Here is a 26,863-nt window from a genome sequence, read left to right as displayed (position 1 = left end):
TAAGCAGATTTCAATCCAAAAATGTGTTCTGTGTACAGTAAACCCAGTTCAAATCCTAATCCCTCTACAGGTCGGACAGAGAGTTGTACTGATTTGAGCACTCATGAAATCGAATACGAACACAATACATTTGTTATGTAGAACTTACGTTGTCACGGACAAACAACGGGGTTGGTATTCATGTAGTGTTCGATCTAGAGCCTCACCACAAGTCACCTCTTATATGATCTAAACTATTCAAACAAGACCTCCAAGAGTAAAGGAATATAATAATTTTGCTAGTGGTTTAACTTCGCACAACACATTAAATGTTCTCGGTGATGCAAGGAGGAGGTAGGACTAGGAATGGAATGTAGCCGCCATGCATTTAATTAAGGTGCAGTCCAAGCATTTGCGTTGTGTGACAATTTTAATCCACGGTAAACAATCTTTAGGGCTACTGGTGGTCGGACAGGAACCCTACATCTCCTGAATGCAAACTCGCAGCTATGTGCCTATAATCACGCGGCTAACTCGCTCAGTTAAAATATATACAGAGTGGTCAGAAACAACATGAACCAGGATATCAGCGTTAGAGTGTTGGTCATGTTGACAAGTAATTTGAAAGAAAAAATTTAGTTCGATATCTCCCACCGGTGTCATTTTATCAGCCGCTAAACTTAGCCAATCAGATCGCTTCTCCAAACGGGCTTCGCGCGGCACTGTTGCTAAACCTGCACGTGATTTATGAACGACATGAGAGCCAAAGCAAGGAACATGAATAAAATATTCCGTTGCTTTCAGCCGCTGTCACCGTAGCGTACTTGCTTTGGCGAGATCCTGTCAGCTCGGTGGTCTGTATTCAAAACATTCTCCTGGTAAAGTTCATTATTCGACTGGTGCTCTAATGCCGGTTTTAGGCCACGTAAAGATTTAGCAACAGTGTCGCGCAAAACCCACTTGAATTCACCCACGCAGTGATCTGATTGGCTAAGTTCAGCAGCTAATAAAATGACAACGGTGCGAGACATAGAATTATTATTTTCAAATTATTTATCAGCATGTCCAATCCTCTAACACTTATATAACCGGTTCCCGTTGTTTGCGACCAACCTGTAGTTATATCTAGTGACATCTGAACTGGCCGACAGGAATTGGAATATTACTTTAAATCATCATAATCTAATGTTGAGTGAAGATTGTAACGCGGATCTGATTATCCATATTTCATACAGAGTGGTCATTCCGTCGGATTTTAGTTAAGTAATACCTCATTTTCTGTCTAGATTCGAATAATAACACAAAACAAGAATAAGGAAATCCTTCAACCTTACTCAAATGACTGGATAGGATTTCTTGCCTGAAAAATGTTTTCAAAAATACTAATTAAAAGAAATATAGGTCCAAGGGCTCTCGGGTCCTCTTACTGGCCGAGGCGGGGAAGTTAACTTTCATTGGTTAATTCACCTGGCTCGTGGGCTGGGTGTTTTTGCCATCTTCAGCAATAGAATTCACCTTATGCACCTTTACAGGTGAGATTTCGCCTACATGGAGTCTACTTGAAAGACCTACACCAGGCCTCTCCGAGGCCACACGCCATTGTTATTATTATTCTTTCTTTCTCCGTTAGGGTCTTCTAGGGACCACGAGACAATTTCAATGCTTCATCCTTTGTTGTTCGTTCTTCCTCCTCCAATTCTCCTACATCTGCTCACTATGCCTCATTTTCCACTCCTCAGGCAATTTTGAGCCTGTTTTCTTTCCCTCGCGACCTTGGAATCGTTATATTTTTTATTTTTTTCTAATAATATATCTCTCTCTCTATGTGTGTTGCTTCTTCATTCCCTTACGCTATTTTGTTCCAAATCTTTTTTGAAGTCATGAATCCAGTTTGTTGTTAACTGCTTGTTCCAAAGATATTTGAAGATCGGTAGCATTTTTTCTTTGCGTTTGGGCCATCTGCGGACTACGGTGCTTGTGTTCTGGATGTGTTTTTGTCGTCGTCTGCCCCTTTTGGCGAACTGGATTGTGTTCTTAGCGGCCTCTTGAGCCTTCCTGTTGGCCAAGTATTCCTCCATTTTCTCGTTGGGCTCCACTGACCAATTTCCGGCTCCTTTGTGTCTAGCCGATGTAAGGGATGTTAGGAAAGGTTTAGTTTTGACCATTGAACGGTATGAATTTCTGTCAGGTATTGCGGCTTGATTAATATTAAGCTCTGCAAGATCTTTGTCCACTTGCTTGGTCCAGGGGAATCCAGTAGCTTTGCCTTTGTTAGCAACCTTGAAGATCTTATGGGATAATCTATTAGGATCCATTCTGTGTAGGTGTCAATAGAAAGTCAGACGTTTCCTTCGGATGGCATCTATGAGGTTTTCTTGATGCTGGTAGAGCATGGGTTTGTGCCATCGTCTTCCATCCACAAGAGGTGTCACTGTTAAGCTGAGCAACCCAGTGGAAGGTTGAATAACCAATCCCAGCGGGGAGCTGGGTCAGTGAGCCGATCAGTGCTGGGGACTTCAAGGCTTACAACCTTGATAGTCAACAACTCGCCACTTTCGGGTGACCAACTATACACACTGGTGTGATAGACTGCAATAAACATGAAGCACGAAATAGATCCCCAGGTGGTAACCAATCCACCCCCGTTAATGACGGGGCATATAGGTCATCGGATTCTGGGGGACCTATGCCTTCATGTGACCCAGGCAAAACTAAAAGGAAAAGGAACATCACATACCTAGCTACGATCAGTAATTGTATTATTATTGTTACCGGGTTTTTGAGGATCGCAGAGAGGTGAAAGAAGGTGCGGGCTGAATGGGTCTATCTGATATATCAAAGATTAACTTAAAATTTTAAATAAAGGTTATGTTTCATTTCAAATCACAAAATTAACAAGCTTTACACTAGGTGAAATGACAAGGTTACAGGTACAAATAGCAGTTTGGAAATTAAAAGTGCTGAGCTTCAAGCTCCAAATTTACAAGTTTGCAACACCGCAAATGTTGCGTTTAGTTGGACGATATTCAAGAGCACTTTGCTCCAAAGGTTACAAATCCGGCCTTCCAAAGGCACCCTTCCATATTACAGTAAATTTAGCAATCTCAGAAAAGAGCTTACAACTCTCCAACTTTAACCGAGGAGACTGCACTGCCAATTTCTTACAGCCCGCTCAAGGCAACATTGCACCAAAAAATCTTAGAAATTTCTGGCTTCTCTAGGCCCAACCTATAAATTACTATTTTTACGCAGGGGTATCTATTACCCAAACTACTGGGCCTTCCCGCTAAAGGGGTCTTCATTAACATAATATATTATAAAATGGTGAAGAAGTAGTTAGGCCCGATCACTGAAGAATTTGTTACAATCCACTGATGAATTGCTTTAAACTGACGGGGTGGTAATATTTAAACTACAGACACCAACTTCAGAAGTGACATTTTCTGTATTCTATTGAATTGAATTGAAAGCCACCGATATGAAAGAGTCACCTTATGTAACGCATTAATATAATAGATACGGGTTCAAGTACACAGTAACTAAATTATTTTAATATTAAATGAAACGTTAAACTTAAATAGTTTTTATACCGGGCGGTACACCTCCACGCCGCTAATTTAAAATGTGCGCCAATTGAAACTCCTCTGCTGGAGGAAGTCTGAACTTTATCGACGGTATTAATTTTCAAGTTTCTCGGAAGATGTCACTACTTGGAAAGTTTGGAGTTTTTGAACTGTGCCACTTTTGATGTATTTTTGTTTTACCGGTAGTAAAAAATGTGAACTTTCTCTTCTAGAGGACACTACTGAAGAACTACAATAGTGCTCCCTAGTGCGAAGAAAAAGAATGTTCTTTTGGAGAAAATTTAATTTCAAAAGTTTGTTCTTTGTTAAATTTCCTTCTGTCATTGTTTAAGTTGGCAATATTAACCCTTTCTTTCCCCTTGTTTTAAATTTAGCCAATCCCGAATTTCTTTCATTAATTTCTGACCAATCGGATGTATCTTCCCCCAACTTGAATATGTTGCTGTATCCTACCCAATAAAGAGTTTGTGGGAGGGTGTTCTCATTCCCCTAACGCCTCGAACTTTCCGCGAGAGTATATAAACTGCTGATTTTAGGGTCTCCGGGCCACTTCTGTTCCATCTTTTCGTGTGTAAAGTACATAGCAGGGGGCGGGAAGCGCCTCTTTCTTCGGCGGCAGTCAACAACCAGGTAATGGCCGATTAATTACTTCTTTTCTTGCTTGCTCAGCAGTGTAACTCTCGGGGCGGGTCCGAAGTTTTTCCATTATGTAACCTTCCTTAAAATGTAAAGAAACTTGTATCTATTCCATCTTTTAAACTGCATATCGGGATAGAGAGTGCTTAACCCTCTCGAGCTCCCAATCATATTGTTTTGAGGTGAACTTACTTTTCTCAACCTATTCTTCGTTAACGTAAAGCAAATTGTTCTTTTCTAAAGTCACCTCTGTAGTATGGGATTAGCCCTTGCATTAGTGGCCTAGAGCCAGATTAGGTTTTAAAAACAAGTGTATTAGGAGTGCAGATCGCCTCCTCTCAAATTGTTATTTTAGAGGTCATGTAATTAACCTTCTTGTCATTTAACAGACCTCAGTAGGTTGGGTATTTTACCCCTGTGTATATGTCCTGAAAGGACAGCTTGAAAGTGGAATTAGGTGGGGCCTTTGACAGGCCTGAATTTTGAGAGCAAGTTGCTCTTTTTCTGAAAATTTTGTTTTCTGCGCGCCTCAAGGAGGCCTTACTGTGTATTTTGGAGCAAGTGCTCCTAGGCATGAATGGGGTTCTCTGCCCCTCTGTTGACACTTGTGTTTGGGGTAAAACTGAGCTAATTGCTCAAGGATTGTGATCGCGGGGCTCGAAGCCCAAATCCTGTAAATACTGTAATTGTACTTTTGTTGCCTTGCTACTCTGTACCTGCCATGTTTGTTATTTCTTGATTTTGAAAAGAAAATATAACCTTGTTATATTTTAAATTCACTTTAATTTCGTAGCCTGAGACCTATTCACCACCCCGCACCTTCTTTCACGCATAACTACCACAAAAACACGGTAACAGTTTTAAAAGAGGATTGGTGCATGCACAGATAATAAATCGAGCAAAATTAAAACGTACAATAAAATTATACTAAGTTTGAAACTTAATTACTATTAATAATTTTGGACTGCAGGAATATAAAAATTGAACTGATTGAAAAATTGCTAAGATACATACGACTTTCTGATTGGTAAACATGTCTCCGTACTCTGAGCACCTTGCGTACTCCTCCAGGAAGAAAGATGTTAAGGGCTACTTTTGTTGAGTATGTATTTGTGAGACGGTGGCGTTTAAAGAAGTTTAAAGCACGTAATGTTGTCTAAACAGAAGATTTCTTAAATTTTGTGGTACGATGTATGGGAAACCTATTATATCTCTTATATACTGGCTCCATATGTTTAAATCCATTATAAAGGTAGAATGGAGCTTCGTTTCCAGAATTTTGTCGTTAGCAACAACTACATACCGTAGAACTCACAAGGTTCATGAAGTTTCAACCTTTGCAATTCAAGGTAATATGTGGTAATGTGTTCATTACGTCTGGCATTTGTAACGTAATGAACTCATCCGCTTTGGACCCTCTGTAGTTTGATATTCAAGGTTTTGAATACACCGTTACATTCGACTGAACCACAGTGAATGACTGGGAATATCAGACATTGTACAAGTAATTTCTACGTATAAAGTGGGGGACATGACACGATACATTTCAAATTATGCATGAATGACACAACTTTGTCAAGCACTTGGAGACGTGTGATGAGATCAGGATAAGGTTCTGTCGGAAATTAGACCTAGATTCTTAACGGTATGACAGTAAGAGTTATCTGTGTCTGCAACCTTTATCGGAAGGGATGTCCAACTCGTTGGCTGAATGGTCAGCGTACTGGCCTTCGGTTCAGAGGGTCCCGAGTTCGATTCCCGGCCGGGTCGGGGATTTTAACCTTCACTGGTTAATTCCAGTGGCCCGGGGGCTGGGTGTTTGTGCTGTCCCCAACATCCCTGCAACTCACACACCGCACATAACATTGTCCTCCACCACAATAACACGAAGTTACCTACACATGGCAGATGCCGCCCACCCTCATCGGAAGGTCTGCCTTACAAGGGCTGCACTCGGCTAGAAATAGTCACACGAAATTAGATCGGGAGGGATTTGAGATGAACAGTTTTCAAGATTTTTTTGTAACTCATGGAAATATGCTGGGTCTAGGCGCATTGGATTGGAGGCTATAATTTACGCTCTAGTTGAACAATCAAGGAATGTCATGATTAAAGTGATTTATACAAGAAGGTACGTTAGTGGGATTAGTGTGGTAGTAATCCGGTACATTAATTGCTTTTTAAAGACTTGGGATATGACTTAAATATAAATAGAAAAGCATAATGGAGCAAGGACTGATCCTTGTGGTACGATAAATGTCACTTTTTCCCAGCTAGAGGATCGTTCATCGAGAAAAGTGGGCTTTGTGATCTATGAGACATATAGTATGGTTCACACTATGATTTGAGCTTAGCAAGAAACAACTCATGGTTAAACGAGTCAAAGGTCTTAAAGAAATCAAAGAGACATTATCGGTGGGCACACGTATATCATCAATTTTAGATATTTTCAAATATTTGAAGGTTTCTGTATTCTAATCACGAATCCTGAAAAGTATCCTAAGCTTCATAATGAAAAGAAAAATTGTGCATCACTCATTGATCTAATCATTCGGAACTACTATTTCATTATACCTTCAAGGAGAAATACTCCTTCAGCTGAAGTTACTCCTGTGAGGTAGGGAACGTTGTGGAACTTCCCCTCATCCAGAAGAGTCAGTGGATCCTCCGTAATGAAGGCTTCCTCTCCTTCCACCACCGGCTCCACAGAAGGTAGCTCATGGAATATCCTCGCAAGGCGGTACTCGTCCTGCACACAGAGTGAGTGACATCATGATACACAAAACATACTGAAAGCATGAGTGAGGTAATATAATATCATAGTATGATGGCGCCACTTCCCTTGTCTGAAGATGAACAAAATGCGAAAGTTACAAAATTCGTAAAACCGTGCTCTCGTCCTGAATTAAGGTACAGCCCCTACATTTACCTCGTGTGAAAATGGGAAACCACCAAAGCAAACTTCTTCAGAGCTGCCGATAGTGGGATTCGAGCTCATCATCACTCTAATACATGCTGAGTGATAAGGTGTTGTAGCTCTTTAGAAGCAGACCAACTATAGAGGTGTGGTATATTGACATTGTTAACCACATACCAGCCCTACTACCAATCATAAATGCCTGGTGATACCGGGAATCGAACATGAGTCAGCGGGGATGCTGAACGTTACGCTATGTAGGTAAAAGGTTATTTAAAGCGATTCTCTCCCCAGATTGAACCAGGATAGTAAACTGCGTGGTCATTATCATGGAATATATTATGCATTTTTGTGTTAACAATTGTCTCTAATACATTAAATAAATACATTAGTCATTCGTATATCATGTACCTTAATTATAGAGTGTTTAGTCATTTGACGTTCAGTCTGCAGTACTCTGTGAGTGAACTATACCCCTCCTAATTAGTCTATCCTCCTACATTCGCCTCGCATAACCGCTCTACAGTAATCAGTTCATACGGACGGCTTCACCCAATGAAGTCGTTCTTATCTTAACTTTCATCTTTTCATTACGAATGCCCTTCTGCTATTTTTTCCACTAACAACCATCGTAGCACTTTTCAGTTTATGAAGAAGATGCTCTCAGGCCACTCATCTTTCCTTCCCGTTCAGCAAAATTGTCCTGACACAGAGCCACGTAAAGAATTTCTTCCGACAGCTCACTTCCTTCATACATACAGTATATAACCATCGGTAATAAATGCAAGCCATGTACAACCTGATCCTATTTCTGCTATCATATTGAGAAAATAAACGCCCTAAGTACTTGAAATGCTCCATATGTTCAGGTTGCATAGTCCCTATTAACACTTCAACACTACAACATCTGCGCAGAGTGTGTTTTCAAAAAAGCTCTCGATGGCTGGAATGGTCGAATGTCGATTGGCGGCAGAAAAATTAGCAACGTGCGATTCTCAGATGACACTTTACTTATAGTTTGAAGTGAAGAGGAACTCTCTGACCTGTTTACAAGAGTAAAGAACATTGGCCTTTACTATGGTCTAGAGATAAACATGAAAAAGATCAAACAAATGGTAGTTGATCGGCAAGATTAAATCCAACTTATAGAATGTCTGAGAGACCTGGAGATATTAAAGGAATTTGTATACCTTGGGTCTATCATCAATGACAATGGAAAGAGTGAAATAGTGATCAAAAGACGTGTTGTTTTAAGTAGTGCTGCAATGGTACACAGATAAATCTGAAACTTTTTTTTTTCCGCAGGTTAATTTATCTTCTCTCGAAAATGTTTTCAATGGTGTTACCTAAACGCGACTGTAACAGTCGTTCGCTTATTCAGAGGCTTGTCTGCGAACTAAATGGTGTCCTATATATAGGACCGTAGGCTTTAAAAGAGAAAATTTGGACAAATTATAAGGAGTGCCATTTATAACAATGACATATTTAATAATGCAACATAAAACTCCAATTAGTGACTTATCACACAATCACATAAATCACACAACTAAATAGAAGTTATCGAGCACTGCACCTATTCCTTTGTGTAATACGCCACAGAAAACTTAACATGCAAACCAATGTCACACTTTCATCACCATGTTGTCGTCTTCTGGTGACAATATCGATATCTTCTTTCAGATTCTTGAGGGATGATCAACTAGTCTAGCCGGTTGCACCTGGAATAAAAGTGCTCCATTCTTGATGGTTTACTTGGTCCCCTTTAATTTGTCCGCTTATTTTATCTAAAAGGGCAGTAACAATACGTCGCCTGAACGCTAGGTGGTCGACCCTCCCTACACTATGCTTGTGAAGAAGCCACGCATTCTGCTCTGTCATGTCAATGCAGTGCATTCATTATAATTGGGAAGTACCATATCTTGCCACGGATGGATACTCTGTACAGAGATCTATTTTTATCTGAACGATCGACTCCAATCATATGTTTGTTATAAACAGCCCCAGTTTTAGGCTCAGAAACTATAATTTTCCTCCCTTCCTTCCTAGAGTAGCGTGAACTAACTGCGGTGGATACACAGGCACAGCGTTTGTTGCAACACTTACAACGTTATTATCGTTCCATTTGCAAACAACCACTTATCCCTCAGCAGTTTTGAAAACAAAAGATTCTCTTTACAGTTTCTTCATTTCTGCAGTATCCACTAGGGGGAAATTCGAAGTCTTGTTGCCTCAAATTGTGGCTGTAACCTTGATTTTCCGTTCTGTAGATGAAGTAGCTAAGGGACACTGGTAAGGGAATTGTCGACGAAGAAATGACAGGCTATATCTGTATTCATAGACCTCACGACATCACAGTACTGTAACAAAACGCTGCCACCTAGGCCGTCTTCCTGGTAACAGTCCTTTATTGGAGTTGATGTTCCTTTGTATGGCTCAAACCAGAAGATAAGTCCATTGTCAGTTGCACCAATCCGAAATCTGAAACCACATCTTATAGGCTTATTTCGGATAAATTGTTTTCATCCATGGTGCACGTAATATGGTACAATAGCTTTATCAAAGCTGTGGTTTTCTACACTAGTGTCCAAAAGTTAAGCATAAGTTACGAGTTAGCAGGGCAACAGGAAACACACCGCAAATCGCAGGACATATGTATCTACCAACCTAATGTGTTCGCTCTTTATAGGAAAGGAGTGTTCCTTGCTTTGACTAGCGGCGTAACAGCAAGGTAAACACAGCCAGTGCCTGCGCCCCATATTCTCTCAGTCGTGTTTGCTCTGTTATAGTGTGCGGAGTGTAGCCTCGTGGTGAACGTGATAACATAATGGCACAAGACGCCATTTGGCGAGATGTTAGTCGTAGGCCAGTACCGGGTCAACCAAGGGTAACCACCTCACAGCGGGGCCGATATCTGTCCTTAACCGTCCGACGAAATCGGAATGCACCTGCAAGACAATTGTCGGCGGAGCTTGCAGCCGTCTCAGGGGTTGCCGTTTCCCGGCAAACTGTGTACCGGAGGTTCAGAATTGCAGGGATCTTTGCCCGACATCTAGCAGTGTGCGTCCCACTCACTCCAGCACAGAGACGGTCCCGTTTACTGTGGAGCCGTCAACATCGAAACTGGACCATGAATGAATGGAGGCATGTGCTCTTCACAGATGCATCCCGCTTCAGTTTGCAGAACGATTCCCGTTGCACATTAATCTGGAGAGAACCGGGTAGCCAATACAACCAGAGAAACATCGTGGAACGGGACCAGTATGGTGGTGGTGGCGTCATGGTGTGGGGCGGCATTATGTTGAATGGCCGTTCGGACTTGCACATCTTCATGGGTGGCCCGAGGAACACTGTTCACGCTCGGAGATACAGGGATGAGGTATTGAGACCACATGGTCGATTCTTCAGAGGTGCGGTTGGTCCAGACTTCCTCTTAATGGACGATAATACCCGACCGCACCACGCTGCTCCGGTGGATGAATTTCTGGCTGGGGAAGACTTTCAACGCATGGACTGGCCAACGATGTCTGCGGATCTTAATCCTATAGAACATGCCTGGGATGCATTGGGGAGGCGAATTGTATCTCGTCAGCCTCTACCAAGGACACTAAGACCTTCGCATTGCCCTTTCGGAGGAATAGGATCGACTGCCAAAAGAGCTCTTGGGCCTTCTGATAGAGAATGCCACGTCGCTGCGAAACATGTGTGGCCGTTAGGGGTAACAATACACCCTACTAACAGCACATTTTGTTGTGGAAGACATTGCCAAGCTTTTGTTGTTGTTGTCAAAGGTCTACCTTAACTATCAGAACCTTTACGGCACTTTTCTTTGGACAAGTTGTATGACATATGGTGTGTGAGTCAGCTTCCATTTGTTCAGTAATCCGTCCGACATTCCTATCAGGTGGTATGGCCTCGTCTAGTGATTATGCTTAACTTTTGGACACTAGTGTACTTGAGGGCATAGATTTTGAACTTGTCATTCAGCATACTTATCAATGGTCGCACTTCCTTAAACTTATCTTCCTTATCTAAAGTTTCCGCATCATTCATGTGTAGATGTCGGAATATGAAATCAAAGCAATCTCATGATATTTCAGAAACAACAAGTACGTTGTTAGCATCCGGTACGTTTTCCCAGTACAGTCTACACCGCGCTAGATTCAAATATCCAGATTGTAATAGTACACCATTTTCGCACTTAATTTCCTCTGTAGTTACATCTCCTAGCTTACATTTACATGCATTATATTTGTTTAGTTTCAGTGACCGTCATATTAATAATAATGTCCCAATCGAAAAATAAACCAAACCAATAAATGGGTGACGTGTTACTCAACGGTCCTTGATAGGATACCCAGTCCGCCAATCTTGGAACTAAGTAGTCCCATTTCCAATTCAGGGTTACCTTTTGCTTCTTTTTAGGACGTGATTTGCACCTTTTGTTTTGTTTGATATGTCACTAGAATATGACGATAGAATTTGGATGGGTTCTTCTGATTCCTCTTCAAGTCCTCTAACCTCAATTGGTGCACGTAAAATACTTCCTGGAAGGTTATTTATGTCTACATACGATTCATTACCGGAACCTTCATCACTGATATTTTCAACTTCATTATCTGAAGGTGAAATAAAAATATCAAGAGCAGGGAAAGGGTCATCTGCATTTTCTTCTTCTAATATCTCTTAAGATTTCATCAAGGTTTAGTGATTTCCCACGTCAAATATGGCCTCTCTTAAAATCAAACAATAAAGTCATCAGTTAATGTTACGGGTAGTTTGGTTGCTAAGTTTCGTAATAAAATGTAGCAAGTATTGTTTTAAAATGACCTTATTTGTATTATCCTACCGCCCTTTATATAGGACGGCCTATTTTGAGCGGGCATGAAGGCCTTGTAATTAGAAATAACTAACGTAACATAATATTGTGCTGTAATGATGTGTTTAGAGTGTACATATAAAACAACACAGTTGTATGTTTGAATAACAGCAAATAATACTCACAAAAGTTTTGCCATGGCCGAGCAGGTCTTGTTACCTTCCGATCAGAACACAATTTTCACAACAGTGTCAGCACTTACAATATTGGAACACTCACAAATGACAACAAGAAACCTTAACAAGGCTATGAAGAAAGAGTCACTCGCCGGAGAATCGTTGAACTAGGCTAGAATACCGAAACGTGTACTGTCCAACATATAGGGCAGCAGGCTTATCTGGGTTATTCACTAAGATCTGGCAGAACTGGGCATAATCGAAAGCTACGAAGATGTGCTTTGTGGAATCACTAGTGCTCTCGGTCTTTTTGTATGGCTGTGAGACCTAGACCATGAATACTAGAGACAAAAGTCGAATTGATGCCTTTGAGATGAGGTGTGTACCCTGGACGGAAAGAAGAACCAATGACTCCATTCTGAACGAACTGAGCATCAAGTAACGTCTATCTTCTCGTGTGAGTTAGTGTTACCTCCAGTTCCTTGGCCACATTTTCAGAAAAGGAGAAGAAATCTTGGAAAATACCAGTTTGCAAGGCAAACTTGAAGGCGGTAGACCACTAGGAAGAAGAGTAAGTAGATGGTTAGATCAGGCGAAGAAGATCACTGGCCTGCCTCTTCAGATCATGTTAAGGAAAGCTGAGGAACTCTTTGGATGGAGGCATCTCGTCAAGGCTGCTACGCAGAAATTATAGAGTAATTAGGTCTCGACTCTCAGCAATGAGCATAATGACTAATGATGATGATGATTTACCTTTCAGTTCTCTTAGATGTCTTCCGATCCGACGTTATTTCATTCTTGGACATTATATAATTTTCATGTCAAAAATCTTTCCAAGCTAAGCACGCGGGTTTCCAACACAGACCAAGACGTTAACATTTCTCAGATTGCTTGCTACATTCCTTTCCGATTGAACTCATCCCTACTGTTTTATATATTTCTTTAAATGGTTCATGTCAAACACAACATGTGTTAAAGATTAAAGCCTAGTCAAACATCTGTAAGTATTTTGGAACAAACCTCATCCTACCACCAATTCTCACTGTAGCCGTACCGTAAATACAATTTATACGCTAATGATTGTCTGTAACAAGCTACCCTTATGATTACATGATCTCTCTGTATGACCATTACATTTTCCCTTGGTTCTCTGCCATGTGTTTCCTCCCGTAACATTTTTTTAACGACGTGACACATACCGATCATCTGGCCATGAGAGACCCTCTGTGGTCTGAATCCGCACTGTTTTCATTGAAAACTTTTCACCAATTCTAAAATATCTTTGAATATCTTGCCTGACGAATCACTGAAATCTTTTGTGTGCTATTCCTTCAGATAAATTCTCTCTGTATTCGAACATGTTTTTCTTACAGTTTTGGGTCTTGCGAAAGGACCACCGTGCCACGATTTATCAGTAATAAATAAACGTCCACATTGGCCCTCGTCCCAACGACTTAGAAGAGTTTTAATTCAGCAGGTAAGGCTATTTGCTCCTTTCGCAATGCAACGGAACACAACTGCAGTAAGTACGAGGTCGGGGAAGATAATGAATGTGTGGTCGAGGTAAGTACCGCGATTGTAGCATAAGTACTTAAACGGCTTTAACTAGCTATTCCGAGTCTAAATGCCTTTTCTGACACTTTGCAATATGCTAGGGCTCAAAATAGTGTTTGATTGGGAATTATCGAGGTTTATAATTGAGCCTGTTATTATTTCCACTTAATTGTGCTGGCATGCTTTTGTGCGTGGAATCAAAAATCACGCGAACTTCAATCCATTTTTACTTGTATTCAACGTAAAACTGGATATGATCGCTGCAGGAACGGTCAACGGAAATTTGCAAACTTAAGCTTCTCATCCTTTCTCGGTCAACTGTTATTTTACGATTCTGGCGGTATCAGAAATCTGAGTAGTATAGAGTCTACATTTAGCCGCCATTCAAGAACCTTCCTTCTTTCCCTATACTCTCATTCTTCACGTTATCATAACATATTCTCAGCCTTCTTTGTTCAGTATTAAGTGAGCCTGAAAATGCCCTTGTAAGACGTTAATAGTATTAAACTTATCCCAGTCCAGTTACAGAGCGGATATGGCATTTCTGGGCTTTAGTCCAGGTCCATGGCTTCTGAAAAAAATGTATGCGCTTTGTTTTACTAACGTTGTTGTCCATGTTTCTCTCAGGAGGTTTACCTGCTACAGTATTGTCTTGTAACTCCATAACTTTCCGAACATTTTTTTAAGTTCTGTTTTAATAACTCTTCACTCCGCCAACTAGTAGCGTTGCATGCATCAGTACTGCCTTTAGAATGACGGTTCAAAAATTACATTTTAATGAGGTCTATCTTCAAAGCACTAAACGAATTGGTCCGGGACTACCAAATATAAGATGCTATTCTTCTTCTTCTTTTCGATGAGGCCTTCTAAGGACCACGTGCTAATTTCAGTTCAGTTCTTCATACTTTGTGGTTTTCTCTTCCGCTCCATCCAATATTCTTTCATCCTTTCACTGTGCTGTTTCCTTCTGTCCTCGGACCACTTCGCACCAGGCTTCTTGTTCAGTCTTCCTTGGAATCCTTCCATACTTACTACCCTCTTTCTAAATATTTCTCTGTCCATAGTTTCTTCTTCTCTTATATTATTTCTTTCTAAATCTTTCTTTACTTCTTGAATCCAGCTAGTTGTTGCCTTTTTGTCCCAAAGGTACTTGAAAATCCTTTTCGTTAATCTGGGATCAACCATTCTGTAAATATGTCCGAAAAATTGGATGCCGTTATGCATCACTAGACCAAGCGCCAAAAGTTGGTTGCGAGATAATCGCGTTTAAATTTGGTTCTATGTGTAAATTCGGGCGAACATAATTTTACTAAATATGGTATTACTGGTGTTGTAGGATAATAGATTGTACCTTCTCACCAAATTTCAACATTTTTATAATCGCACTACATAGATTTTCTTCAAGAAATGGCGCTTAGTCTACTGATGCAATTTAAGGTTTTTCTCAAGTGCGAATAATGTATCACGATGCTACACCAATAACCCCTAACTGTTGAGTATCTACTGAGTAAAACTTCAAAAAAATACAACGTGGTGGCAGCCATGATTAAAAACTGAATCTCCTACTGTCTGAAAAGGCCCGCTAAGTGCTTGAACCACCACGAGCCGCGCCACAACTCCGGTACATTATTCAAGTTTTAAATGGAGAAATTCTAGAAGGGAAGCTATTCTCTAAAGTCGTTGCTATAACGACTTACTGATTTTAGGAATTTCAACTTATTTGAGTCAAATACAAATGGTAAGACATGAGCCATTCTAGTCTATACAATTGTTAATGGATTTTCCTTCACGATAGGCCTATTATATTCTGAGAGTACAGTATTGACGTGATATTTTTAAGCCTATGGATAAGTTTTGTTCTGCTTGAGACAGAAAATGTGATTAAAGATATTTTCTCCCATAAATACACACAAATCACTGGACAGGTAATAAGATTGTTGCTCTCAGTTCATTCAATCTCGAAATCAGGATCTCCATTAAATTCATCTACGTCATCCACGATCTGAGAATCTGCTTGAAGATTCTGGTAAAATTGTTTGGCATCTGTAGGTATTAGGTGCATCAGCGAACCAAAGTCTCTTAGTTTGGCTTCAGAGATAGGGTTTCCTTTTGGCCACAGAGGTATTAATGCCTGGTGAAATGGAACTCTACTTTCCCGTGGTCGTCCGTGTCTTGACTTATTTAGATTTACTTCCTGAGATTCACCATCAAATTCTAGAGAATGATTCTCAGACGCAACCTTCTTAGCAAGCTGCATTAGTAACATTGTCCTTCTCCTTACTTTTGGAAGTACTTGATACATCGCTGAATTTCGTCACTTGATGAACCACTCAATGTATCACCACGTAAAAATGTCAGCACTATCGAAAATGCGGGCTCCCACGCTGTCATCCGCGCGCAGTGTGAGGAATGTGGCGCTTGATCCAATGATGCAGACTGGAAAGTCGCATAGTCTACTGATGCAATTTACGTTTTTACTGATTTCCGCTTTGTCGCTTAGGTTTTCTGTTTACTAACAACTAACGGCCTCTTGTAATGCAGTGGGGAATTTTTTATAAATAGTTCAAGCCTTCCTCTACAAGATGGCGCTAAAATCTCAATTTTCATCAAATGGCGCTTAGTCTACTGATGCATAACGGCATCCAATTGCAATATCTTTTTCTTATGGTTTCTGTTATGTTCTCTATGTTCCTGTATATTTCATCATTAGATCTTAATTTCCATACTTCTGTCGTTTTCACAGGGCCTAAGATTTTTCTCATGATTCTACTTTCTAGTACCTCACGTTTATCTAATCTATAGTTTAGTCATTAAAATAATTACTAACAAAATTTACCGTGAGAAACTAATTCACTTTAATTTAATAGAATGAATAGGACAAATTAAACACAATATTAATACAGTGCATTGCACCGTTACGGGCGGTAAAGTACAAGCTTTTCTTTTTCTTTTCCGTTTAGCGCTTGTCCCACATGCTGCCGGTGTCTGCTGTTTTGACCCCCTGTCACCATTCGGAATGATAGTGTGCCTGGTCAAGGTGCATGCTTGTAATCTTAAGATCTTCTTCCAGCGTGCCAAATCAACGCATTTACACCAAAGTTCTTTATAGGTGATGGCTAAAGATACCTTTTTGAACGTCTACGTGGTCTTTATTAAGAGGAAGTTCAACTGGCCAACTACCCTCTCCCAACACTAATCAGAAATGAATGTGGAAGAAGTTTGATCCTTCGAAAAATGAAGTTATAGGCTTAAGAGAGGGAAGTGCGTCAAAGTGAAAGACTCCGTAGGCCCCGCAAATGTAATACCGTCGGAATGGGAAAAGAACAAAAGTTGACCGAGGGAGGTCCGACAGGCAAATTGAAACTGACTGAAAAGGTGAAAAACTGAATGGAAGTAATAAGAAAGAAAGAAAAAATCACCTCTTTGTTCACGGTGACCGGACGAGTTGGCTGTGCGGTTACGGGCGCGATGCTGTGAGCTTGCATCCGGGAGATAGTGGTTTTGAATCCCACTGTCGGCAGCCTTCAAGATAGTTTTCCATGGTTTCCCATTTTCACACCAGGCAAATGTACCTTAATTAAGGCCACGGCCGCTTCCTTCCAACTCCTAGGTCTTTCCTATCCTATCGTCGTCATAAGACCTATCTGTGTAGTTGCGACGTAAAGTCACTAGCTAGTTTTCACGTTGATACGTGTTTTGAAGTAGTTTAAAGAGATTACGTCGCGCAGGAAGTCCAACAAGTTCATTATTGGCACAACTAAGCGGAAGGAATGCCAGGCTAATCTAGATGGCCCATGGCTGCCGATCCACGCTTCCAGGTTGAGAGCCTTAGATGTCTCACTTCCGAAAGCCCCTTCAAAGCCGCATCTTCTTGGATTTCAACGACGTCCCGTTAGAGAAGGCCATTCTTCGAAATCAAGAAAGCTTCTATTTCACTGGTACAGTCACCATTTAATAAAATAATGAACGAAGCAGCAGCAGAACTATATTTCATATCCTCAGCAGCCTTAACAAAATTACGTGCGGTATTTCTAATAACTTTATGCACGACATCTTCAGTAGACTTACAGGCTTCATTGATGCTCTCCAGCTGTCACAGCCGGAGTTGCCATTTTCACAACAAGAAACTATAATTATTCTTACTATAAATGAATTAAACTTCACAGCAATAATAATTTGAAAAATTAACATAATCATTTTGCACAAATTTACGACCTTCATATTTATCTGATCTGGGTCATCCCTGAAGATGGATATTCCGTGGTTTCCAATTTTCAGACCAGTAAAATGCTGGGGATGTACCTTGATTAAGGCCTCGGCCGTTTCTTTACCACTCCTAGCCCTTTCCTACCTCATAGTCTCCATAAAACCTAACTGTGACGTTGCGACGTGAAATAAACTGTAGATCTGGGTCGTTCCAGTAAATTTCATTTCTTTGCATTTGCCATGGATGATTTGAGGATCATTTTTGCACAACTCAACAACTACAAAATTTCCTAAAATGAGTTATATATATATATATATGAGGTCGTGTAGTTTAATAAGAGATGAATCAGCTGCACTCATCAAAATGTGGCTAAAGTGAACATCTACCGCTGTAACAGAGCTTCAGTTGTTAGGACCTTTTGCAAAACTACACATCTACGGGAAAAGATATTTATCAAACATCAACATCTACATAGCCTACTATTCCGGATTTTATATACATTTACGACTATTTTTTAACTTTTGGCAACCAGGTAAGTTTTTAGTAGTATTGAGAAACAAATGAGAAAAGAGGAAACTATATCAGTCCCGTCTCAAATACTGAATCAGCACGGGGGATGTCTTGTTCTTGGGAAGAGCTGGGAAGTGTATGACTTGAAATAAGTAAGTAGACGTATTTAGAAACTCAAGTCACCCTTCAGGAGGAGAGAAGTGCGGGTTTTAACGTAGTATGTGAACTAAAAAATCGAGTTCATTGCAAAGTTCGAACAAATTATTTTGGTGATCCTAGTGTTGTTGAGGTGTTGGAAAGTGGTACAGCCAAATTCAGAAGTATGGACAAGACATTGGCCAACAAATGATCAAATCATGTCAATGTTAAGAAAATTGAGGATGTTAAGAAACTTACGAAATATTTCACTTCATCTTTCGAGGAGGCAAAACTGTTCTATTGTGCAGTATTACAAGGTTGCTCAAGGCGAAGTGAGGACAATAATGATGCTGAGTATCCAAGACAGCCAATCTATTAATTTTCAATATGTAGTTGTGCTTAATATTTTAAATATAACATTTGAAAATAGTTTTGTAAACTTTCGTTCCTGTAGAAGTTGAGTTTTGCAGAAAATCCACAATTTTCAGCCCTATTTTTCTACCGTTGTTAATTATTTTGATCTTTAGCCTCCTGAGTAAAATTTGCTCCTGTGCCTCTACACAGGTAATGGACGTTATAGTAATAACTTTTGTCTTAATGTTGTATTATAAGTGAATTTTCAGTTTAATATTTTTTTCCTTTGGAAGATAATCAATAATGCGTGTTTCCAGAAGAATTTTTCTTCTTCTTCTTAATCTGTGTACCCTCCAGGGTTGGTTTCTTCCTCGGACTCAGCGAGGGATCCCACCTCTACCGCCTCAAGGGCAGTGTCCTGGATCTTCAGACTCTGGGTTGGGGATACAACTGGGGAGGATGACCAGTACCTCGGTCAGGCGGCCTCACCTGCTGCGATGAACAGGGGACTTGCAGGGGATGGGAAAATTGGAAGGGATAGACAAGAAAGAGGGAAGGTAGCGGCCGTAGCTTTAAGTTAGGTACCATCCCAGCACTTGCCTGGAGGAGAAGTGGGAAACCACGGAAAATCACTTCCAGGATGGCTGAGGTGGGAATCGAACCCACCTCTACTAAGTTTACCTCCCAAGGCTGAGTGGACCCCGTTCCAGCCCTCGTACCACGTTTCAAATTTCGTGGCAGAGGCGGGAATCGAACCCGGGCCTCCGGGGCTGACAGCTAATCACACTAACCACTACACCACAGAGGCGGACTCCTGAAAATTTTACTTTCTGTAATTGTTGCGTTTTGTGAAAACTGTCCTCAATTTTAACTGTAATTACACAATATTTTAATAATGTAATGACACATATTGCTTAAGTCCAGTTTTAAGTGTGACACACATGTACTTCATAGAATTTTTAAGCATGTTGAATTCGCTTAGAGTTTCACATACGCAATAATTATTTAATTTGAATATCTAGATGGCATATTGCATGTTCTTCTTTACTTCCTTAATATTTCTGAAATTGTTTCTTTCCCTTGACGGGTACGGATACACATCAATATTTTATAATTAGGTGCTGCAGTTCTTGGTGAATATTGGAACATTAAACAGTTGTAACAGAGCGGTGAATACCTACTCTAACTTTTCGCACAGTTTTGATCCGTCCGATTCCAATTGTGAATCCTGGTAAGAGATACTTTCCTTTCCTACACACATGTGAGGGTAGGGTCTGATAGTGCTTGATCCTAAGTCTCCTGAGTAAAATTTACTCCTGCGCCTCTTCACAGGCAATGGACGCACATCTTGAAAATCATGAAAATGAATAGGCTGGAGTGGAAGAAGGATTAGGGTAAATAGGAAGTAAGTGATAAGAAAGACCAAATAGACATAATACTCACCTCTTTATTTATGGTAGCAAGTGAAGTGAGAAATAGCTGATCAGAGGTGACGCTGCGCAAGAAGTCCACCAAGTCCTGGCTGGACTCTCCATTGAATCCTAACGCTTTGCCTACGAGAAAAGCGTTTTCTCTGGGTTTCTTAGCAATGCCGCGAGCAGAGGATGTTGAGCCACTCTGAGCAATGGCGCCGCGAAACAGTCCTGAAATATATGGTCAGTCACAAACAAATTCTAGAATGTACGTAGTACCAATAGTGCTGTATCATTTAACTTACATTCTGTAAGACTTTGTGGGTGAACAAAGCGTCCATGTAAGTCATAATTAGCAGCTATATGCATTTCCATGCATATTTCCTTTAATTGAAGGGACTGATCTTAAACACCACCGCCCCTCCCCATTTTCACCACATATTCCCAACACCAACATCAGGATTCGATCCATATAAAAACTGCTTATAGGAAAAGATGGCAAAGATTTAGAGTCCCAAGTGACCGGGTGGAATACCTGGACCTATCACGGGAAGTACGAAATCGATTGCTGTAAAGAAAGGTAGAAAAATGGGAGGAACTTTGCCGTAATTTCTCAGAAAACGAGTCAGATCACGAATTTTGTCGGATTCTTTCAGAAATCGAGTCAGATTGCGAATTCAGGCGGATTATATAAAAAACGTTAAGCATTCAAATATAAATGTCAGTATAATACCGTAGCGAATCACGGGTATCTTGCTAGTCTATATATATAAAAGAACTTGTCCTGACTGACTGACTGACTGACTGATTCATCATCGCCGAGCCAAAACTACTGGACACAAAGAAATGAAATTTTGAGGATACATTTATAGTACAATGTAGGTGCTCGCTAAGGAAGGATTTTTGGATATTCCGCCACTAAGAGGGTGAAATTTTAAAATGTGTGTATCTATATCTCAAAACTTTCAATGTTTACAGATATAAAAATTGGTATTTAGAAACTCCTAAACATAAAGAAACACATATTTTTTGTTTTCGGGAAATCCCAATAAGAGGGGTGAAAAAGGATGAAAAAGAGGTTGAATATCTTTAATGAGGATACTTGTATCTCAGAAACCGAAGATATTACAGACCTCAAAATTGGTATTTAGGATCTCCTTTGAAAATAAAGAAACACGTATTTTTTGTTTTTGGAAAGTACAAGTGATGCGAGGGTAAAATGGGGGGATTCATTTTTAAAATGAGTGTATCTACATCTCAAAACTTTAAAAGAGTACAGGTGTAAAAATTGGTATTTAGAATCATTTTTAAAAATAAAGAATCACGCATTTTTTTGTTTTCGGAAGATCCCAGTAGGAATGGTGAAAAGGGGTGAAAGAAAAGGGTGAATGCCTTTATTGAGGACACTTGTATCTCAGAAACTGAAGGTATTACAGACCTGAAAATTGGTATTTGGGATCTCCTTTAAAATACAGAAACATGTATTTTTTGTTTTTGGAAAACCCAATGAATAGGGGTGGGGGGCGGTGAAAAGGGGGTGAATTTATAAAATGAGTGTACCTATATATCAAAACTTATAAAGTTTACGGATGTAAGAATTTGTATTTAGAATCTCCTTTAAAAATAAAGAAACACGTATATTTTTGTTTTCGGAAAATTCTAATAGGATAGGTGTAAATGGGTGAAAAAGGGGTTCATTGCCTTCAATGAGGATACTTGTATCTCAGAAACTGAAGACATTACGGACCTGAAAATTGGTATTTGGGATCTCCTTTAAAAATAAAGAAACACGCATTTTTTGGAAAATTCAATTAATTGGGGGGGGCTGAAAATGGGGTGAATTTTAAAAATGAGTGTATCTACATCCCAAAATTTTTAAAGTTTACAGATGTAAAATTGGTATTTAGAATCCCTTAAAAATATAGAAACACAGATTATATTGTTTTCGGAAAATCACAATAGGAGGGGTGAAAAAGGGTGAAAAAGGGTGAAAAAGGGGTTGAATGCCAAAATTAGGATACTTATATCTCAGAAACAGAAGATATTACTGACCTAAAAATTGTTATTTTGGGATCTCCTTTGAAAAAAAGAGACACGTATTTTTTTGTTTTCGGAAAATCCCAATAGGAGGGGTGAAAAGGGTGAAAAAAGGCTTTGAATGCCTTAAATGAGGATACTTATTTCTCAGAAACAGAAGATATTACAGACCTGAAAATTAGTACTTATAAACTCCTTATAAAATAAGGAAACACATATTTTTTGTTTTTGGAAAATCAATTTAATTGGAATTAAACAGGAGTGACAAATTGGGGTGAATTTTAATCTATATCTACAGTATATCTCAGAAACGTAAAATGTTACAGACGTAAAATTGGTTTTTGAAATCTCCTGTAAAAGTAAAAAAACATAGGTGATTTGTTTTTGGAAACTCCACTTAAGGGGAACTAAAAAGGGAGGGGGTGAAATTTTAAAATGAGCATTTCTACAGTATATCTCAAAAACTTAACATGTTACCGAAGTGAAAAATAGTATTTTTTACATCTATTAAAATGAAGAAGTGTGTATTTTTTGTTTTCTGAAAAACTATTTGTTTGGAGAGGTAAAAGTGACTGAAAATGGGGTTGCATTATTTTAATTAGGATACTGACATCTCAAAAGCTGAAGTTGTAACTGACGTGAAATTTAGTATTTGGAATCTCCTTTAAAAAATGAAGAAATACGTATTTGTAGTTTTTGAAAATCCACCAAAAAGGGGGGGGAATGAAAAATTATTTGAATTATTTGTATGATGATACTATTATCTCAAAAAAGAAAGATTCTGTAGACGTGAAAATTAGTACTTGGAATCTGATGCAAAATTATTCTTCGAAAATCCAATAGTTGTGGGAGATGAAGGAATTGAAAAATTAATTGGATTAATTGTATGAGGATACTTACACCTAATAAAAACTAAAGTTGTTACAGACGTGAAAATTGGTTTTGGATCTACTTTAAGAACAGAGAAAAAAGCGTTTTTTGGGGGGAAATCATCTTGGGGGCGGGGGTGAAAAGGAGTTGAATTCCCTTTATGAGGACACATTTCTCAAAAACTGGAGATGTTTGAATCGTGATAATTGGTATTTGGAAGATCCTTTACTATTAAAGAAACAAGTATTTCTTACCGAAAAATTCACTTAAGGGGTAGGGGGAGTGTGAAAGGAAGTTAAAAATGTGAATTCTTTTTATGGGGATACTTGTATCTCAGAACTGAAGGTAACAGACGTGAATATTGGTATTTGGAATCTCCTTTAAACATAAAGAAACACGCCTTCTTTTTTGATGTGTGTGGGGGGCGGGGAATCAACTTAACGGCGGTGGGGTGAAAAGGGAGTTGAGGGCAATTGATTTTTCCAATCATAATGTACTTATTCTGATCATAAACTGATCACTTTTAATCTTTTCTGGGTTCGTTTTCAAGAGCCATCTTTTCCTTTGGAGAACATAAAGTTAGATTACAGTAGATTGTCCTGGCATATAAATAAAAATTTTAAAACATTTGAAATAAACGATAGGAATGACATTGACCGTTCAAATGTTTAACTCTATAATAAGGTCAATAATGCACGCATGTATATCATTCGTGTCGCCAGAAATCTCGCGCACTTGCCTACGCGCGACGATGGTGCTGGTCACATTGTTAGCAATGACAATGGCAGTAAATGTAATTTACCGCCAAGTAGCGGTCTTGCATTTTGCTGTGGGGTACAGAACATCAATAATAATAATAATAATAATAATAATAATAATAATAATAATAATAATAATAATAATAATAATAATAATAATAATAATAATAATAATAATAGTTGTTTTGACGGCTAAATATTGCTTTTGTTTTGAACTCTAACAATTTTCTCAGTCACTGGAATTTTTCGATTTTTCTAAATTTATAAAGTGTCTGTCATCATGTCCGGCCCTCGCGATGTCTTCCATCCTGGCTATTTATGAAAGGAGGAATTGATTTACGAATTAACTATTAGAAAAGTGCAATATGGAGGCACGGTTGAGGTAGATACCAACCAGCTTAAAGATTCCCTTGATTTACCGATTACCATCCCCACTTTGGGAGAGAAAGAGATTGACGACGCTCTCTCCACGATCACTGACAATACTACTGAGCTAGCATCTCTAGTTAGTTTTTTTGAAGAAAATGATCCTTCTCCCAATCAACTTAAACGTGTACAAGCTAGATAGTTCCATTTTTACAATAGGGTTACTGATCTATTGTCTCTTAAGTTAAATGACATTCAAGGGAAGGAGGCTAGTGCTCTTCTCGAAAACATTTCTAAATTGTCCAGTAAGGTTAGCCAATTGTTATCTGGATCGGTTACCCCCTAAACCGACCAACCCCCTCTGGTAAACATAGTTAGCGAGGAGGATTCTCCCACGGGTGAAGGAGGTAGAAAATCAGTGGCGACTCAATAAACATCTGTCCCATTGGAAACAGAGTCAGGTCGTCGTACATCCGTCCCATCTTTTGTGTTGAATAATGCACCCTCTGAAACAGCTTCTCCACCCCTTAGGCCGTTACCCACTATGTCACCCGGGTTCAGTAGTTTGCCTCACCCATTAGCAATGTTGCTCAGGGGTATTTCTAATTTTTCTGTTAACTCTACTTGTGATGTTATTTCATTCCTAAGGTTTTTAGTTGAGTTCCAAGATCACGTCCTTGTATTTTCTCTTTCTCCGTGTCAAATTCTGCATATTATTTATCCCTATTGCATTGGTGTCCTCTCTGACAAAATAGTACGAGCAATTGCTGAACAATCAACTATTGAAGATTTTCATGCACACCATCTGGTAAACTTCATTCCGGCTAGGGCAAGGTCCTCTCTAATACAAAAGTACTAAAAGTAAAATTTTTTCTACGCCGCTGACCCCTCTGCCTCACCAACAAGATCGTACCCTAAAATAAGAAATCAGATGCCAACAACAATACTGCCGCGGAGATCTTACTGTTTCAGTGCCCCGCAGACGTTCGGCACCTTAACCGCTACCGTGGTGGGGTAAGGGCCCACTCCACTCCCGTGATGTCCTACAGTGTACGGCGAGCCAGAGTCTATCTCCAGGCGCAGGATGAAGTGCGGCGCACCAACCGCAAGATTATCTGAGGACTGTAAACAAACTTCACATCTGCGGCGTCCTTCACCACGACTACCCCTCTCATAGTGCGGGAGAGGGGTATCTCAGGGTACTTGAGGGGTCCGGGCGACCTTGACTGGACATTGGCAGCGGCGGCTGGTATTGCCGTCAAAATTAGCAACATGTACCTAGTATTCTACGGCAACATGGATAATCTAAATCTGGAGTTTAACAAGTTATCAACAAAAAAAAGGACTTTGAAATTCTTCTTCTTTCTTCAAACGTCTTCTTCTTCTATTCAACGTAAAAGACTTTTTCATCTATTAATGTTTCTTCATTGTTCTCCCACCAATCTAATTACAAGGAAGTAGACTTTTTCTCCAGTTGATGATCAATTATTGGTAAAACAAAAAAAACTTCTTCTGTGTCACCCCTTGGAAGGACTTTTGGGGGGGGGGAGGTCTGTACCGGGTGGTACACCCCTACGCCGCAACTTTAAATCTTGCGCCAGTAAATCCTCCTCTACAGGAGAAACTCTGAACTTTAAAAATTGAATTAATTCCACAGTTTCTCAGAAGATGTCACGATGTGTATTTCGATTAGTTTTTGTTTTTCGTTCATCAATAAGTGTGGACATTCTCTCACAGATGTCTACAAAATACTATGATCATGCACCCTGGTGTGAAGTGAAGGAACTTTTCTTGAAGATATTTTGTATTCATAAGTTTGTTCTTTACTAAATGTCGTTCTTTCATTTGTGGGTTGGCAATATTAATCTTTCTTTCCGCCAGTTTTGAAATTAGCCAATCGTAAATTTCTGTCATTAATTTTCAGCCAATGGCGTCTTTCTTCTCCAAAGTTTATGTATAACTGTAAGCTACCCAATAAACGACCGTGGGTGTGTCTTAATCATTCATGAAAGGTCTCGAATCTTCCCCGAGAGTATAAAAACAGATTTTTCTGGCTCTCGACCACTCGTAAAACATCTAGCTTAGTGTATGGAAGTATAGCAGCAAGGGGGAAGCGCCTCTTTCATCCACCAGCAGCTCTTCTACAAGGTAATGGCCTTTTAACATCTTTATTTCTTGCTAGCTCAGCAGTTTAGCCCTCGGGGAAGGTCCGATACCTTTTCAATGTAACCTACCTTTCTAGAAATGTAACTTAGTGCCGGCTTATGTAAATATTTTCTTATTACTTTAACTGTAAATCGGGGATAGAGAGTGCTTTATCCTCTCGAGCTTCCCTTCAATTTTGATTTGAGGTGACTACTTTTTCATAACCGATTTTCTTCTCTTCATTAATGTGTTAATTTTTTTAATACGAGTCACCTCCCTAGCTTGGGAATAGCCCCTGTGTCATCGGCCTAGTGCCCCTTAGGTTTTCTAAGGTTTCATGTAGGAGCGCAATCAACGCCTTCATTCATCTTGGTATTTTGGGCCATTTAATTAACCTATTATTT

The 26,863-nt window shown here is 39.6% G+C and overlaps 1 protein-coding gene across 1 annotated transcript in view; it reads right to left on the bottom strand.

Moving 5' to 3' along the window:
• LOC136877176 (esterase FE4) overlaps positions 1-26,863 on the bottom strand; it is a 75,530-nt gene that overhangs the window by 25,934 nt on the left and 22,733 nt on the right. The window contains exons 5-6 of the mRNA XM_068228725.1: positions 20,315-20,514; positions 6,774-6,948 (exon numbers count right to left, since the gene is read on the bottom strand). Of these exons, the coding sequence (XP_068084826.1) occupies positions 6,774-6,948; positions 20,315-20,514 (375 nt within the window). The remainder of the gene's footprint in view (positions 1-6,773; positions 6,949-20,314; positions 20,515-26,863) is intronic.

Source organism: Anabrus simplex, chromosome 7, assembly GCF_040414725.1.
Source record: "Anabrus simplex isolate iqAnaSimp1 chromosome 7, ASM4041472v1, whole genome shotgun sequence".
NCBI classification, from domain to species: Eukaryota; Metazoa; Arthropoda; class Insecta; order Orthoptera; family Tettigoniidae; genus Anabrus; species Anabrus simplex.
The sequence above is the reverse complement of the archived record's forward strand: the minus strand, read 5'-3'. Positions and strand labels throughout refer to the sequence as shown.